The 15534-nt window shown below is 54.1% G+C and overlaps 6 protein-coding genes across 6 annotated transcripts; 2 read left to right on the top strand and 4 right to left on the bottom strand.

Annotated features, from left to right (window-relative positions):
* Nucleotides 1-565: 565 nt before the first annotated feature.
* Nucleotides 566-2358, bottom strand: B0T15DRAFT_188054 (uncharacterized protein). Its single transcript, XM_062862408.1, has 2 exons — nt 1486-2358; nt 566-1428 (listed from the first exon to the last, which is right to left on the bottom strand). Exons 1-2 carry the CDS (start codon nt 2075-2077, stop codon nt 725-727), a joined length of 1296 nt encoding a protein of 431 aa, XP_062720841.1. The 5' UTR covers nt 2078-2358; the 3' UTR covers nt 566-724.
* A 387-nt stretch (nt 2359-2745) lies between these two features.
* B0T15DRAFT_188014 (uncharacterized protein) lies at nt 2746-5646 on the top strand. Its single transcript, XM_062862407.1, has 3 exons — nt 2746-3814; nt 3865-5506; nt 5561-5646. The coding sequence occupies exons 1-3, from the start codon at nt 2832-2834 to the stop codon at nt 5579-5581; spliced, it is 2646 nt and encodes an 881-aa protein (XP_062720840.1). The 5' UTR covers nt 2746-2831; the 3' UTR covers nt 5582-5646.
* A 726-nt stretch (nt 5647-6372) lies between these two features.
* B0T15DRAFT_396197 (uncharacterized protein) lies at nt 6373-6774 on the top strand (the record flags this gene model as incomplete). The annotated part of the gene is made up of 1 exon (XM_062864821.1): nt 6373-6774. A coding segment is annotated over one exon (402 nt), but the record flags the coding sequence as incomplete, so codon positions are not given.
* A 472-nt stretch (nt 6775-7246) lies between these two features.
* On the bottom strand, nt 7247-8103 carry B0T15DRAFT_531204 (uncharacterized protein). Its single transcript, XM_062869236.1, has one exon. The coding sequence runs from the start codon at nt 7931-7933 to the stop codon at nt 7307-7309; it is 627 nt and encodes a 208-aa protein (XP_062720838.1). The 5' UTR covers nt 7934-8103; the 3' UTR covers nt 7247-7306.
* Nucleotides 8104-8429: 326 nt separating this feature from the next.
* Nucleotides 8430-10482, bottom strand: B0T15DRAFT_187976 (uncharacterized protein). The gene is made up of 3 exons (XM_062862406.1): nt 9906-10482; nt 9627-9842; nt 8430-9574 (listed from the first exon to the last, which is right to left on the bottom strand). Exons 1-3 carry the CDS (start codon nt 10266-10268, stop codon nt 8537-8539), a joined length of 1617 nt encoding a protein of 538 aa, XP_062720837.1. The 5' UTR covers nt 10269-10482; the 3' UTR covers nt 8430-8536.
* Nucleotides 10483-11333: 851 nt separating this feature from the next.
* B0T15DRAFT_531201 (uncharacterized protein) lies at nt 11334-12675 on the bottom strand. The gene is made up of 2 exons (XM_062869235.1): nt 12136-12675; nt 11334-12084 (listed from the first exon to the last, which is right to left on the bottom strand). The coding sequence occupies exons 1-2, from the start codon at nt 12590-12592 to the stop codon at nt 11831-11833; spliced, it is 711 nt and encodes a 236-aa protein (XP_062720836.1). The 5' UTR covers nt 12593-12675; the 3' UTR covers nt 11334-11830.
* Nucleotides 12676-15534: the final 2859 nt, after the last annotated feature.

Below are 15534 nucleotides of genomic sequence, written 5' to 3'. Positions count from 1 at the left end.
AAGGCAAGTCTTTAAAGAGTGTCAGCGTTATATCGGAGGTCAGAGGCAATACTTACCCATATTCGAAGATCTTCTGGAGGCTCAACCGCCTTTGGATCTGGCAGCCAGCGATGGTGAGGGGTTGAGACTCGTCGAAGCTTCTAAAACCACCGCCAAGGGCGGATTGATGCATCTTCGGCCGCCTGCGGAATCAGATTAATGTCATCAGCCGACTACGACCTTGTCTGGTATAGCGTCGCTTATCCCGGAACGAATGAGACATGTCCTCGCGCGTGTTCGTCGCGCTTCATACGGCGAATTTTCTTTCCTAGCGATCGCTGATTCCCAGCGGTATCGACATCGACCAGCGATAGCGTCGATGTGGCTCAAGATCGCAATGAAGAGTAATGGTCTAGTTAGTCGCTAGACAAATCCTATATCCCGCTCTTTGAGATCCCAAAGGTGCCTCGCGCAATGCTCCCACCTGTTACAACATCTTTCTTCAACAAACTTAAAGTAACTACATAACTAATTGACATATTATAGAACTGCTGACGGTCCGCGCGACTACGCTAACACTACTTCAGTCCTCCGTCTCTCTGCTTGCCACCTCAAAACTGCCCCGACCCTCTTCAGCTTTCGTTCTAGCTGGCCCCATTGCACAGCTGATAAAAGCAATACCAGAAACAGTACTGGCAGTGCAGTAGCAAAATACACCCAGAAATTCCTGTGTCCTGGAGAGTAATCATCTGCACATGCTGAAAAGGCTTGCGACCCAAGACAGCGGCACAAACACCACCGCGATGAAAGTGAGTCGGCTAACGTTGGCAGCCTCTAGCATCGAGCGCCGCGAGTCGAGCAGCTGCACCATCGACGTTGCCATCGGGACCATGTGCTCGAGCGAGCGGCTATATTGCTCCAGCTGTGATAACATATGCTTGATATCCTTCTGCACTGAAACCCACGGCTGTTTGTCGGCTTCCTGTTGCAACCAGTAGTCGATGAACTCGGAGAGAAGGATCAGTTTGTGCCGGCTTTGCAGATACCGCCGCCGCCAACGCTGGAGGTCAATGATGTCGCCATCGTGTAGTCGGTTCTCGATGTCGTGTAGAGAATATTCGTAATACTTAAAGTAGCGACTCGTCACATGTATGTAGAGGATCCACTCAGCTAAAACGATACGTATTGGGTAGTAGCCAAGGCTTAAGGTGCGAGGCTTGGCTACCATGAACCCAGGAGGTTGGTGGCGGAAGTAGTGGAGCAGGTCGCTGAGCATCGACTTCTTGTCAGGTAGGCGGTCACTCGAGACAGATCCGAAGGATGCGAAAGACGTCGAATGCCCAAAGTCTTCAAAGCCTCCATGCAAAAGCATACTTGGATGTGACTTTCGACCGCCCGATCCCAAAGTCTCAACTACCATCTTTATAGGGGGATCGACGAGGACCAGGCCTATGGATGTCAGAAACGTCGTCAATACTATAGTGAATATATCCGAGTAGGACTTACAAATCCACGAGTCCTTGATCTTTTTCACCAGAATGGAACAGCACGCTCGGGCAAGAGCAAGCTGTCGGCCCGATAGATGGGGTAGACGCCGGACATTCCGAGGAACGTTGGAGTCCGATTTCAGGCTGTACGAAGAAGATTTGAACGCGCCTGAGCTTCTCAGGTCTAGCACCTGCTGATAGTGGAGATGGAGGTAGCCCTTCTCAGCGATCTGGGAGGGAAAGAACGCAAGAGAAGGAGGAAGAGGTGCTTTCTCAATGTCTTGGAAGTCGGTGGTGACATGGCCGGCAAAGAAGATTGGATCCACATCCAAGATCTCGCCGAGAAGACTGATCAGATGAGGTTGGATGTTCTCGACGAGCAGAATCCGCCCAGCGGTTGTAGGGGTGGTATCGATTAGCTCGGCCAAATCCACCTGGGCTACCGTTCGAGGATTTGGTGCCGATTGTCCGCTCCGAGGGTAGTCGAGAGTAACAATGGTACTTGCAGCCCCAGGTCTACATCTCAAATATTCGGCTAATCCAGTGACGCAAGGATTGGTTTGGCATCGAGACTGGACAAAATTTCTGTATGATCCTTTGTCGTGGTTCATACTCGTGGGCCGGTTGATAATAGCAATCTAAAGGAGAGGGAAGGAATGAATACAAGAATCAGCTCAACATTTGCGGATCCCTATGTATTACAACTTAACCTAAGAGTGTGAATCTCTGAAACTTCGGATTGCGCTCTGCTGAGAACTTTCGATGCCCGCTGTAGATGCTAGTATGCCTTGTTGAACCGCCTTATGCAGTGCGATGTATATGTAGCCAATTACAGGTGCAGCTTGAGATATTTATGCACCTCATCTATCTCCTGCGCCACGTGAGATTGCTGTGCCACGTGAGGTTGCTGCTGGGTTCTCTGCCCATCCGTGGCCGCCTCGCAAAGTGCCTCTTCCAGGCCGGCCATTGGTGTCGCGAAGCGCGGCAATGAAAACCTAGCACAGCCCCCAAGTTCGTCCTGCTACACTGTGATTGGATCATATAAACTAATAGGCATACGGAACCGCAAGAGCCGCTTGACGCCCAACGCAACCGCCCGCCGGACGTCGTCTCTCCCGGAACAATTGGCTTCTCATCACCTTTGGCCCAGCCCTCTGTTGATGATGCTCACTCACAAGCGCATCGTCTTTTGAGAAATAACCCTATCACAACTTCAACTCGGCTATTCGCACCCTCCAGTCATATTTTCTGCTTCACCTCAATTTTCCACCGTCTGTGCAGGCGGTTATGCCAGCTTCATCACGGCCACGATCGGCACCTTGTTCGGTTGATTGGTGAAAACACCCACCACGCCGGCTGCATACCATGGATTCACACTCGCTAGCTCCAGCCAGAGCATGCGACGGCGATGTTCCAAATCAGCCATTGTGGACGAAACGCGATCAGATGATTCGTGCGTCGATCAATCCAGATTTCAGAGGCGCTTTCTTCCACGACATCTGGCCTGCGTTACAGAGTGAATACAAAGTCATGATGAGAGGATTGAAGGAATTTTGCGAAAATGCCCTCAAGCATGAAGGTATTGCTGGCCAAGTCACTGGCAGAATCAAGACGGTGGATTCCATCCAGAAGTCACTCGATCGGCGCGAAAAGGCACGCGGAGAGCAAAACCAATTCAAGAGTCTCTCCGACATCTTCCATGAGATTCATGACCTTGTCGGGCTCAGGATTGTGCTGGAATTCCCCGACGACATGGAGCGAGCCGTAGGTTTCATCAAGAAGGGTTTTCGGGAGGAGAGGGAGCCAGCTATCTTCCGTCCTGATCGTGAAGTCGGTCGATTCTGGAAAACATGGTTTGGTGCCTACCAAACCCGCAATTACCGTCTCAGCCTGGAAGACGGGAATTGTGGAACCCTCTCTCAGTTCTGCAACGTCATGTTCGAGATACAGCTCACGACTATCGCAGAGAGCCTGTACAACCGAATTGCGCATCCTCTGTTGTACAAGTTTTCCTCCGGGCCTCATACTCGCCAAGATGAGATTGTGATGGATATGTCTCACGGTATCTCTCTCTGCTATACACTCTGCCTGATGTATATGAAGGAGAAACTGGGGACATGCTCCGCCAGGGTGGGCAACAATGATGAGTTGGTGCCGGCAAGCGACATTCTCGAACATCGGGCGGCAAGTTCCGTTGTCAAAGACGGTTCTAGGTTCCACGACAGTTTGATAAGAGGCGCCTACTTCGACACCACTTCCCCACAAGGTCTTACGAAAGCACTGGAGATTCCGCCGGAGGGAGACAACTCCGTTGATGATTTTAAACGGTGGATCAGCGCGAAGATAACGTATGTTCTACCCCTCAATTTCGAATCCGAAGGTCTCTAACTATCAATAGTGGTGTCCTTGACGAGATACGCTCGAGTTCACAGACAATCCGCGATGCCGTCCTTTCCAAGCTCCCCATTGCAAAGGATGCTGCCTTTGACTCCCATGCTGATGAGCACGATGCGCGATGTCACCCCGATACCAGAGTTGACCTCCGGCGGGAGATAATGTCATGGGCGGACGACCCAAAGGGCGAATGCATCTTCTGGCTGAACGGCATGGCAGGGACTGGGAAGTCCACCATATCACGCACAGTCTCCCAGTCGTTCGCCGACAATGGAGTTCTTGGTGCTAGTTTCTTCTTCAAGAGAGGCGAGCGCGACCGGGGTAACGCGGCGCTGCTGTTCCCAACCATTGCCTCTCAGCTTGTCGTTAAGGAGCCTGCTGTGGCAGCACACATCAGAGCTGCCATCAATGCCGACCCACACGTCACAGAGAAGCCCCTGGAAGAGCAGTTCGACAAGCTTGTTTTGGAGCCGCTTGGGAAGCTGAAAGGCGACCTAAACAAATCAAGGACTATTGTACTCGTCATCGATGCTCTTGACGAGTGCGACAGAGATAAGGACATTCGACTTATTATTGGCCTCTTGTCGAAGGCAAAGCCGCTGACCTTGGTGCGGCTGAAAGCTTTCGTGACGAGCAGGCCCGAGCTGCCAGTTCGACTCGGCTTCACCGATATCAAAGGAAAATACCAGGACCTGGTCTTGCACGAGATCCCAAAGCCAATCATCGAACACGATATAGCAGCATTTCTACGATTCAGATTTGCAGAAATTCGAGATGACTATAACGCTCTATCCCCCAACGAGGGACAACTTCCACCAGATTGGCCGGGGTTTGGAGTGGTCGACGCTTTGGTCCAGATGGCCGTCCCTCTCTTTATCTTTGCAGCCACCATTTGTCGTTTCATCCAAGATCCGGCATGGCGCGATCCCGCTGGGCAACTGGCAAAAGTCTTGGAATCTCAGTCAAGGACGCAGCAATCCGAGGTCGACAAGCTAGATGCGACTTACTGCCCGGTCCTTGACCACTTGCTTACGGGTTCACAAGTGACGAAGAGATCCCTTGTCAATGAGTTTCGTACAGTCGTAGGCTCGCTTGTACTCCTCGCCGAACCTCTCTCGAAACGATCTTTGGCCCGTCTCCTTAGTGTTCCCGAGAACGTCGTGGTTCGCCGGCTCGAGCCACTTCATTCTATCCTTAACGTACCGACCTCCCCTGAGTCTCCCGTCAGGATGTTCCACCTGTCTTTCCGCGACTTCCTCGTCAATTCTGATAAGACCGATGAACAAGAGAAGTACCCGTTCTGGGTTGACGAACAAAAAACCCATGAGCGTCTGGCAGTCCGGTGTCTAGAGCTGCTATCGACAGAAGATAGACTCAAGAAAGATGTCTGTGGGCTCCGTCTGCCTGGGATGCGCCGGTCAGAGATTGACCAGAAGAGCATTGACACCAATCTGCCACCTGACGTCCAGTACGCCTGTCGGTATTGGGTGTACCACTGGAAGGAGAGCAGGTGCCTGGTACGGGATGGCGACCTCGTTCATCGTTTTTTGGCCTGTCATCTCCTGCACTGGCTCGAAGCGCTGGGTCTTCTAGGGTGGGTTTCGGAGAGTATCGGTATGGTGGACGATTTGCTGGGCTTACTCGATGTACGTTGCCAAGTATTTCATGGGATGACATACTGACTTCGCTTTCTTAGTCAGAAGGAAGCGGCAAGCTCTTAGCTTTCCTTTTTGATACTAGGCGGGTTATTCTAAGTCATTGCTCTATTATTGATATATCGCCTCTTCAGATCTACTGTTCGGCGATCGTATTCGCGCCAGAGCAAAGCGTCGTCCGAAGGATATTCCGGGATCAATTTCCCACCTGGCTTGTTTTACCGCCGGAAGTTGATTTAGATTGGGATGCACATAGAAAAGCGCTCGAGGGGCATAGCGAGTCAGTCTGTTCGATCACGTTCTCCCACGACTCAAAGATCCTCGCATCGGCATCGGACGACAAGACCATCAAGCTCTGGGACTCGGCAACGGGCACCTGTACAGCGACACTCAAGGAGCATAGCGACTGGGTCACTTCGGTCACGTTCTCCCACGACTCAAAGATCCTTGCATCGGCATCAAACGATACGACCATCAAGCTCTGGGACATAGCAACGGATGCCTGTACGGCGACACTCAAGGAGCATAGCGACTGGGTCACTTCGGTCACGTTCTCCCACGACTCAAAGATCCTCGCATCGGCATCGGACGACAAGACCGTCAAGCTCTGGGACACGGCAACGGGTGCCTGTACGGCGACACTCAAGGAGCATAACGAGTCAGTCTGTTCGATCGCGTTCTCCCACGACTCAAAAATCCTCGCATCGGCATCGGACGACACGACTATCAAGCTTTGGGACACAGCAACGGTTGGCCGTACGGCGACGCTCAAGGAGCATAGCGACTGGGTCACTTCGGTCACGTTCTCCCACGACTCAAAGATCCTCGCATCGGCATCGAACGATACGACCATCAAGCTCTGGGACGCAGCAACAGGTGCCTGTACGGCGACGCTCAAGACCGACAGGGTTATCGGGCACCTCACCTTTGACAGAACCTGTTCCTCTCTCCATACAGACGTAGGCACTTTCACACTGAACAGCACGTCATGGTCGTTAACAGTTTTGCCGGCGACGGCCACGCCGGCACCTGTATTGAGGGCAGAACCTGGCCCCCTTTCACAACGCGGTGATTGGCTCCTTGGGTTTAGCGCGGACAATGCGTGGGTCACTTGGTTCTCGAGGAAGGTGTTGTGGCTGCCACCGACATACCGGCCGGGAGTGTCGCATGTGAATAAAGCGACGTCGACAGTGGCTATCGGATGCCCGTCAGGACGAGTCTTCCTTCTTACATTCTCCCGTGATCATTTGCCATTTTAAGTCTTTCTTTTGCCTTTTGATGGTCCAAGGCGCTACGGTGAATATAAACGCATTCGGTGGCGATGTGGAATGTTCTGGAACCTCCATACTAGACACACTATTTATTCCGCCCGGCGGGCTTAACCCGAAAGGGCAACTAATACCAATTTAACCATACATTTCCCAAGATATGTCCTAGTCTCCTTAAAGCCCGTGCAATGCTCAATCTGGCTCATGCTCTCTCTTCTACCATTTTGTGCGCTCTCAGAGCAGCTTGCAGCTGATGGACGGAGACGGTGAGGCTCTACATTTCCACGTGTCCGGATTCCCCGCAGCCATTTTCGGCTGCAAATCAGGTCGATCAGGTCTGTCTAGCGAAACGAAGGGGTCGCACTGTGTCAGCGCCAGAAGTGGATCTGTAACCCGTGCTCAGAACTTTTCTTTGGTGCATTAGGGGTTAAACTGGTTTTGCATGCGGCTGTATCACGAGTGGTAGTTGCCCTTTCGGGTTAAGCCCGCCGGGCGGAATAAATTGTGTGTGTGTGTGTGCGTATCAAACCACTGCCAGTCTTCCCTCTCCCTCCCTCGGTGGTGGTGGTCTGATACCATGCACCCTTAGATGCCTCTCCATGATAACCACGCGATTGAACCCTCGACCGCAAACCGGACAAGAATACAGGCCGTCACGGCCGGCCAGGTTGCTTTTACTGTTATGATCATAGCCGTTCGTCTTGGGAAGGAGGCGGGGGAGGTTGATTTTGGGAAGTGGACCCCCGAAGGGCTGCAGTGGCGCCTGAGAGAGGGAGTCGAAGCTTGGCAAAGATGTTCCAGAGGCAAGATGTCGCTCACTACATCGTTCCCGGCCAACACCAGTCAACAATGCACCAGGCGACGGTAAGGAGGTCGGTGCGTGAGCTTGGAAACGTGTGGGCCAATCTGGAGCATGCGCGCGCGACGGAGCGGTTATCCTGGTTCCGCTCTCATCCGACGGCCGGCGGGCATTCTGCGTTGAGAGATCTTGCTCGGCGGAGCTCACAAGTCCGATGTGATTGCGATTTCCATCCTCAAGCATCTCCACAGTGTATGGGCTGCGTGGATCGTTGCTGTGTTCGTTCGAGAGCCGGACATGGGAAGGGGGCGATGGAGCGACAACAGAGTTTGTCTCGCCCCGATCTTTCATGCGTTCTCCGGAGCGGTGGCCCCCGAGCGGCCACGACTAGTGCTCCTTGAGCGATGCCGGGCAAATCCAGAAGAGGTAGCCTTGTAGCTGCGCTGCTAGGGTCACCCTGAGTCGTTAATGGCCTGCTGGACCCTTGCTGTGCTTCTTCCGAGCATGCATCTTGAACCACCGAGACCGACGATCCTGGACTCTCTCCGGGAGTGGACGTCACCAGATGTGCGTTAGGCAAGTGCTGGCCGCAAGTCGTGCTCGGAAATGTCCGGGGCCGTAGCTTGAGACCGGTCGGGGCTTCTCCAAGTTCATCTCGCTGGTGTGTATGAACATGGCCATCGTGGCCAGACTCGGTCCTACCATTCCCTGTGTCACGATCAACAGGGCTGCCAACGCCATTATCGTCTGAACCTAATCCTTCAGGCTCGTTGTCAGATGGACTGCCCGATTCCGGCATGGGAGGGACATCAATCAGCTGTGCTTGCGGATTAGGTGTTGCTAGTAGTGTAAGCCCATGCGCGTCTTGCGCCCGAACATTGTACTGTACGTGTTGACCACTAGCGTAGCGAGCCCTGAAAGACGCGTCCGCTGTTCATCACTGCCCGGTCAGCATCAGGACGGCATAGACTTCTCGGTTCGTACGAGCAACAGACCGTGGCTCCCGTGACGCTGTGCGTCCGCCATTTTCTCCATCCTCCAACGGAAAGACCGGGCAGCTCCGAAACCACAAACGCTCCGGCATTCGGGGTCGTCTAAGCTAAAGCGCCTCAAATCCCTGGCGGGTACCCACGAGAACAGATTCCCTTCGGGGATTCCAAACTCTCCATCCAGGGGTACGTCCAGACCGTCGAGATACATCACGGGGAACTTCCGCCGGTGAATGAGGGGTCCGTCGTCTTTGTAGTCGTCCGCCCACCCGTGGATCGTTTTTGATTGCCTGTCAGAACGGTAGCATCTAGGTATGTAACCAGCGAGCCCCGTCTCGGCAATGCTGCCAACCATCCCCACCGACTCGAAACTTCCAGTGGGCAGCATGAGGACGGCGTGATAAGCACTTTCATACAGTACCCGGTAGAGCTCACCCACGGCCGGGTTGGTAATCCCCTCAAATCTCCCCTGCTTTTTTATGGTAGGCCGGTGATCATGGCTGACTTTATTGGGTGCCGATCCCGGCTGCTCGCCCGTCTCAGGGCGACTCAGATGGGCCGGCTTGACTCTGAATGGTTGATATCCGGCATCCAAAGCAAGGTTGAACGCAAGATTGTTGCGTCTCGCCTTCCGTGCATCGCAATCTCGAACACGAATGCCGAGTTTCTCAATGGCAGTGGCGCTATTTTTGGGGAGGTTACCGTGGCGCTTCCCATTCAAGTATTCCATTGCCCCCTGAAGCGGATTGCTCCCGAAATGACAGTGCAGGTCGCAGCGAAGAATGTACCATCTGTCGCTGCCCGATGGGTACTCAATGATGGCGTGCTTATGCTCGGCGTTCCCGTTTTGATAAACGTCGTTAAAGTCAATGGCCCTCTCGTCATTCCTAGCTTTCTTCCGTGGGTGATTGGCAGGCCGTCGATCGCCGCCGTCGCGCTCGTTGGAATCTCGCTTCCTCTGAGTGCGCCGAACATTGGGCACGCCGTCAGAGCTCTGTTGGTTCTGCGAGGCGGATATCAGCTGTGGAGGTTCATAAGGCATTGAAGTTACGTACGGTGGCGGCGAGCACCGGCTCCGGATGCCTTAGTACTCCAGGCTTGCTAGGTGCTAAAGATAGGGACTCAGCGGCACGGGAGGTCCCGATTCGCAGGTCTTGTCGTACCTGACTGTGCGACTCTATCTCGCCCTGCGCGCGACTCGGCGTAGCAGGGGAATCTTGCGGGCCGTTGGCGCCGTGAACTTCGGGCGAGGAGCTGGGTGGGATCCGTTCCTGTGTAGAATGCATGTGTTAGGCCGACGACAAGGCAGCAAGATACCGCAGGTGTATGCGTACCATGGGCGGAACCGCCGCCGATAGTCGGGCTTTCCATTCCTGTTGGGTCTGTTCCCACCTCCTTTTCACGGCATTGTATTCGCTCTGCAATTGTATCGCTTTGTTGTTGTCCATATCATCCTGGCGGTCGAGGTCCTGCAGCTCCTCCTGAAGGCTCTTTATCTTTTCCTGTATGGCTTTTCTCTGTCCTTGTCGCGTTTCTTTCTCGTTCCGAAGGGTGGACATTTGCTGCTCAAATGCTGATCGTTCGGTACACTGTCGATCGGCAATGTGCGATGTAAATTTTTCGAAATCGCTGGTCAGCTGCTGGAGGAGGCCGTCCAGCACGGCATCCGTTGATTCCGATCGCTCTTGGGCGGCCATCTTTCTGTGCTATGAAAACAATTCAGCAGTGCCGTTCACGCATCGGACAGGAATGGCGTCTGCAGGGGTGAAATGGCAGCAATTGAGAGCAATTGAGGCGTGGTCTCCGGTCCGAGTTGCAAGTGAGAGTACGTGACTCTTGAGACCGCTATGCGGCCAGCACAGAATTTGGCGCGTTCGGGTTAAGAGGAATGAATAGATGTACACAGTACAGATTAGTTGGGTACCAAGGCCCTTAGCGCCATGCCTCCTTTCCACCTAGCCACCTTGGTACTATGAAGATTGTGATTCGTGAATGTAGAGGCAGCAATCAAGTCGGGCTCACATGATGCGCATCAACAGCAAAGCCGGCTGCAAGCGCATGGCATATTGCTTGATTGGTTTCTTAGTGACTTAGAAGGAGCCATTGCAGCCCTTTGATTTGATGAGTTACGAGTGATCCTGGCGACAGAAGTAGTTGGTGATAAGTGGGTCATGTGAGGTTGCTCTCCTGCGATCTAGCCATGGGGTGTAACCCCTCATGACCTGTACAACCGCCAACCCCGGACACACTGAAGTGCTAAGTTTTCCGCTCTTTCTTGCGGTGCCGGAGCAGTACCCAGGCCCCAGCATGACCTTTCGCACTCTGCCTCCGGTCGCAATTATCCTCTTTCCAATGCGTGGATGGTGGCAAATTCTGCCAGCCCCTCCAGCTCCCCATTGGGGAACTCAGGCCGCAGCACCTTGCTCCGTACCCCTGCCTGTTAAGGGCGTGACCACGTCCACTTAGTTTAAGCCCTTTGTTCTTGGCAGATTTAATTTCCAGCCATTCAGACGGAGATTCCAAAATATGTTTTGATTGGTTACCGAAACTACGGTTACACTGTGCGACACTGTAATGCCACCACGTTATGCCAGGATTTCGCCCAGGCTCGAGGCCGTGGACCATGCTCAAAATGACAAGCGGGGAAGATGCCCCTTTAATCCGCATACCGGTTTGCTCACACTAAGATACGCGCCTCTTGTTGTTTTGCCCTCCCAGCGTAGATCAATCGCACATGAGTCAGGGGCGTCAGGAAGCCTTAGGCACAGCATCCCCCAACCACCTTTTTGGACAATGATCGGTTGTCATTGCTTCTAATGTGGCCAATTTGGATGGACGTCGATTTTGGACGATTTCGCCTTTTTAATTCCCCACTTAGCCGCATAATGCCGTCCATGAATTGGGGCGTTTTCTACCAACTCCGCTCACGGTTGTGCAAGATTGGGCCGACCCGTCTCCGTATCACCGCATCACCTACAGTTTCGCAGCCCCGCTGGCAAGATCCCCCGGCATGCAGCTCTCTACTTCCACACAACCAATCGAAAGGACTTTTCCACAAGATGCTTGGGCGTCGGCTGGGTTTGATGACTATCCTGTTGATTCACGTGATAATGATGGTCCTCGGTCCGACGCTCCACTCGGCGACGAACATTGGATTCGAGGACAGGGCAGCGAAGACAAAGAACGTCTCGGAAGAAGAAAAGCTGCGTTGGAAAAACATGATCATGCTGATCGTGGACGAGCCCCCGCTGTTACCTCCCTAACAATATCCGGGGCTTCTATCAAACAGCTGCGGATCGATAGGCATATTGCCCATATGAAACCACTTCGTCTTCACATCGCCCTCGGTATCCATAGGCTTGTGTTCAGCAGCAGCCTGCGGATGAGACAAGTAAACTGCGTTTGTCGGGTTGTAGCGGCGACTAGAACATTTGATACAGTGGCGCTTGAGAACGTCGCTACGCGAAAACGTTTTGTGGCAGATCTCGCACTTGTATGGGCGCTCGCCGGTATCTGCGAGAGAAGGTTAACCTACGTACCCGACAGCAAACAAACATGACTTACGTCTTCGGAGGTGGCGCTTCATGTGCTTCGCATGTCGATATGTCCTCGAGCATGTGTTGCAGGAGAATTGTCTTTCGGCATCCTTTTGGGGACTTTGTTCTTTTGCCTCGGCCGACCCGGCCGCTGGCACAGCAGACCTCCCGTGGGGGCTCGGCAGGATACCCCTCCAGCCCTGGGAGCTGACGACATGAGTCGGCGGGTCGCAATCAGGCATCATAGAGGTCTGGGGAACGAGCGCGCTTTGGCTATCTTGAGAGGGCTGGGATATAACTCCACTAGCAGGTATCGAGCAAGGACTGGTGCCGGAGCGATCGTGTACGGAGAAGTGGTGCAAGCTCGCCATCGTGGTCTTATTTCGCAACAGTCGTAGGGCTGAGCGAACCTCAACTCTTAATCGTTTCCGCTTGATCCAGGCGACGGTCGTGTTCGCATAGACGTTTTCAATTGGGTTATACATACGGTAACTGACGTATAAAGAAGAATGGGACGCATATGCGAGAGACGATCAATGATACCTTGGCCATATCCTTTACAGTAACTACGGTCTGGTATATAGAGTGTGTGGGGAAGGTTGCGTAGTGCGGAGCGCGTCTATATACACGAACAGCGTGTTAGCGAGCAACGGCCGCCTTAGGCACTATCGGCTTTCGGATGGTACCTAAGTCCAACCTCCTCAGTTTAGGTTGTGGAAGTATACAACAATGATGACTGCCCCTAGTCCGGAAGGGACATGCTTTCAAGACCAATCATCCCGATGCAGTACCGAGGCGGGTTACCATTCCGTGTACATACCCGAGCTTGATACGATGGAGATCTCCTGCGACTGACGTGGTTGGAGTGAGGTGAACGGTGTTTTGTCTCTAGCACGCAGTAGCCAATGAAGCATAGTCCTCCTGCGCGGCGGAGACGCTCCGCGTTGCCATCGCGGTTTGCCTCGCATTGAAAGTAGATCGTGCTCAGCGTAGGAAGATACAGAGCCGTAAGTAGCTTCGGGAGAGTGGGGGGAGGCGCTGGTGGCTAATCGTCTCGCAACAGGCAAGCGGCTGGAGGGCGAGTTCGTCATTCGGCGATGAGAAAAGACCAGACAGACACCCACGGGGAAGAGACAGTCACCGTTCGTGATAGTAAAGCCGACCGTGCAGGGGCAGTATACGCCCTCTACGCATGGGAACAACGGGTATCTCTTCCAGCCATCATACTACGATGAGCAGAAACGGTCTTTGTTTCCTTCCATGTTCAGTTACCCGATATACCCACCCCCTCCAGAAGACATGATGCTGGCCCCTACAGTGCTGTCTAACCGCCGGCACCAATGCTGACCGTGCAGGGGATCCGCGACATCGATGCCAGCCACCCTGACAAAGTCGGAGACGTAGTACGGCCCAATCATTCCCTCCTTACGAGGGCTAACGATAGGCCGCGGAACAGTTGGTGCGTGTGCGTATCGGGGTTGTCTCCAACGTATGTGAGCTTTATAGCGACCTCCTCGCCCGATTGGATATCGGTCCCTACCCGGTCAGCAACGACCAGAGCAGCGAGGGACAGCCCGTACCAGAATAGACAAGGCCAAAGCCTCCGGCGCCGATCTTGCGAGCGAGATCAGTGCCGAGAAACTTGTTGCGAGAAAGGTTCTAGGGTGGATGTGTAGATGGTGTGCTAGAGATGATGGGAGATGATGGGAGTATGGGAGTGGATGGGAGCGGATGGAAGTGGATGGGAGGGGATGGGAGTGGAATAGAACCTGCGACACGTTGATGGCACGTCCCAGGCGCGACGCTGGCCCAAGGATAACGTGATACACACCGCGAGGCAGCCATTGCAGCTACAGCTTCGCGGACAGACAATCTCATAGGACAGTAGTTAGGCTCCCTCGTGCATAGCATTACAGACCGATTGGCCACCGTGACTCGAGAGCGGTCCCGCGTTTCATCCCAAGCAGGCTGCAGCAAAAGGTTAGGGCGGGATAGGTTGCCGCCCCGTCTTGTCAAACTGAGTACGCATATCCTTCCCCGGCGATCCAGTCCCCCGCCCGGGAGGGCGGCTGGGCCAACATATCCCTCGGTAAAACCGGCTCTTCGAATGGCAGTTGGCAGAAGCCACCTCTCCTCTGTAATCTCTGTGTCTGGGGAGCGCGCCTATGAAGTGGGTACGAGCATCAAATGCTGAATACCGGGGAACTGAGCCTCGCCGAGTGGACGGTGTGAATTGGCAACAGAGCTATGCAAGCGTGCCTGCGGTTGATGGATGAATGATTGGAGGCGGCTGCCACTCTTTCTGACTCCGAGCGGTTTGTATGCAGAATGTTTGGGGGTTGGCTGCGTTGATCGCCGACGGGAGTCACGGATGCCATCAACTGGATCAAATCACTCGGCTCGTCTGGCTGGCAACTACGAGCCAATGGCACGCGCCCTGTGTTACGCGTCCAGGGGACAAGTGAATGAGCGGTAGCTACGTATGCCAGGCGAACCACATCCAAGGCGGGAGGCTGCTCCTGGCGCGTCTATTAGTTGCTGGGTACATCTGAGTCGTTGGCGAAGCACAAAGTCTGCAACTTAGCGGCTAAGAGCTCGCTACGTCGACGGGCTGTACCTCTCCTCCTCACTCAACAAGGTCCGCGACGGCGCGTGGTTTACCTTGACCCTGTCGGCCATCCTGGCCGGGCTCTTCCTGCTCTGACGCATCGGCAAGGAGAACCCGTGGCGCACCGAGTCCGAGGACCGCTTCAAGCCGCACCACCTCGTCCGCAAGGGCGGCGATGGGGGCCGGCAGTTGCGCCTGACCGAGCCCTGGGGCGGCGACTCGCTCAGCGTCATTCGGGGGGTCGGCATTTTCTTCGACAAGTTTGGCGTGCTGACACCCGCAGTGTTGATTCGTTTTGTTAGCAAATTTGTGGCTGTGCCCGAGGTGGCTGTCCTTTTTCATCTGCATCCCGTGGAGTGCCTACCGTTCCCGCCGAAGAGAGGTACCACATCTCGCGCTTCGGTGCCGTGCCGGGGTGTTATCGCCTTGTGATTAGGCATGGCTTTATGGACGAGGTCATCAGCTCAGATTTGGCGGCGCTGGTTTACGGTCAGGTCCGCAAGGCAATTGTTCTGCGGCAGGCTACCGATGGGGCAATAGCTGTGACTAAGGGGACGAGAAGGAGGAGGAGAAGGCGGATAGCAGCAACCAGGAGGGTGGCAGATCCGATCCGGATGAAACTACCACCACGACTCCTGCCGCGGCCGAGAGGCAGGGTAACCCTTGGTTAGACAGATGCCTCGATGTGTCATATGGGCACTAGAGGTACTGTTCCGTGACACCCCCTTAGGCAGCCTCGTTGGGCTGAGCTGGGTATGCGGCATCACCCCTCTCCCTCCTTTAGGTCTGCTACCTCAACCAATCGTCAACACAAAGGAA

This window comes from Chaetomium strumarium, assembly GCF_033439665.1.
Source record: "Chaetomium strumarium strain CBS 333.67 chromosome Unknown B0T15scaffold_4, whole genome shotgun sequence".
Taxonomy (NCBI): domain Eukaryota; kingdom Fungi; phylum Ascomycota; class Sordariomycetes; order Sordariales; family Chaetomiaceae; genus Chaetomium; species Chaetomium strumarium.
The sequence above is the reverse complement of the archived record's forward strand: the minus strand, read 5'-3'. Positions and strand labels throughout refer to the sequence as shown.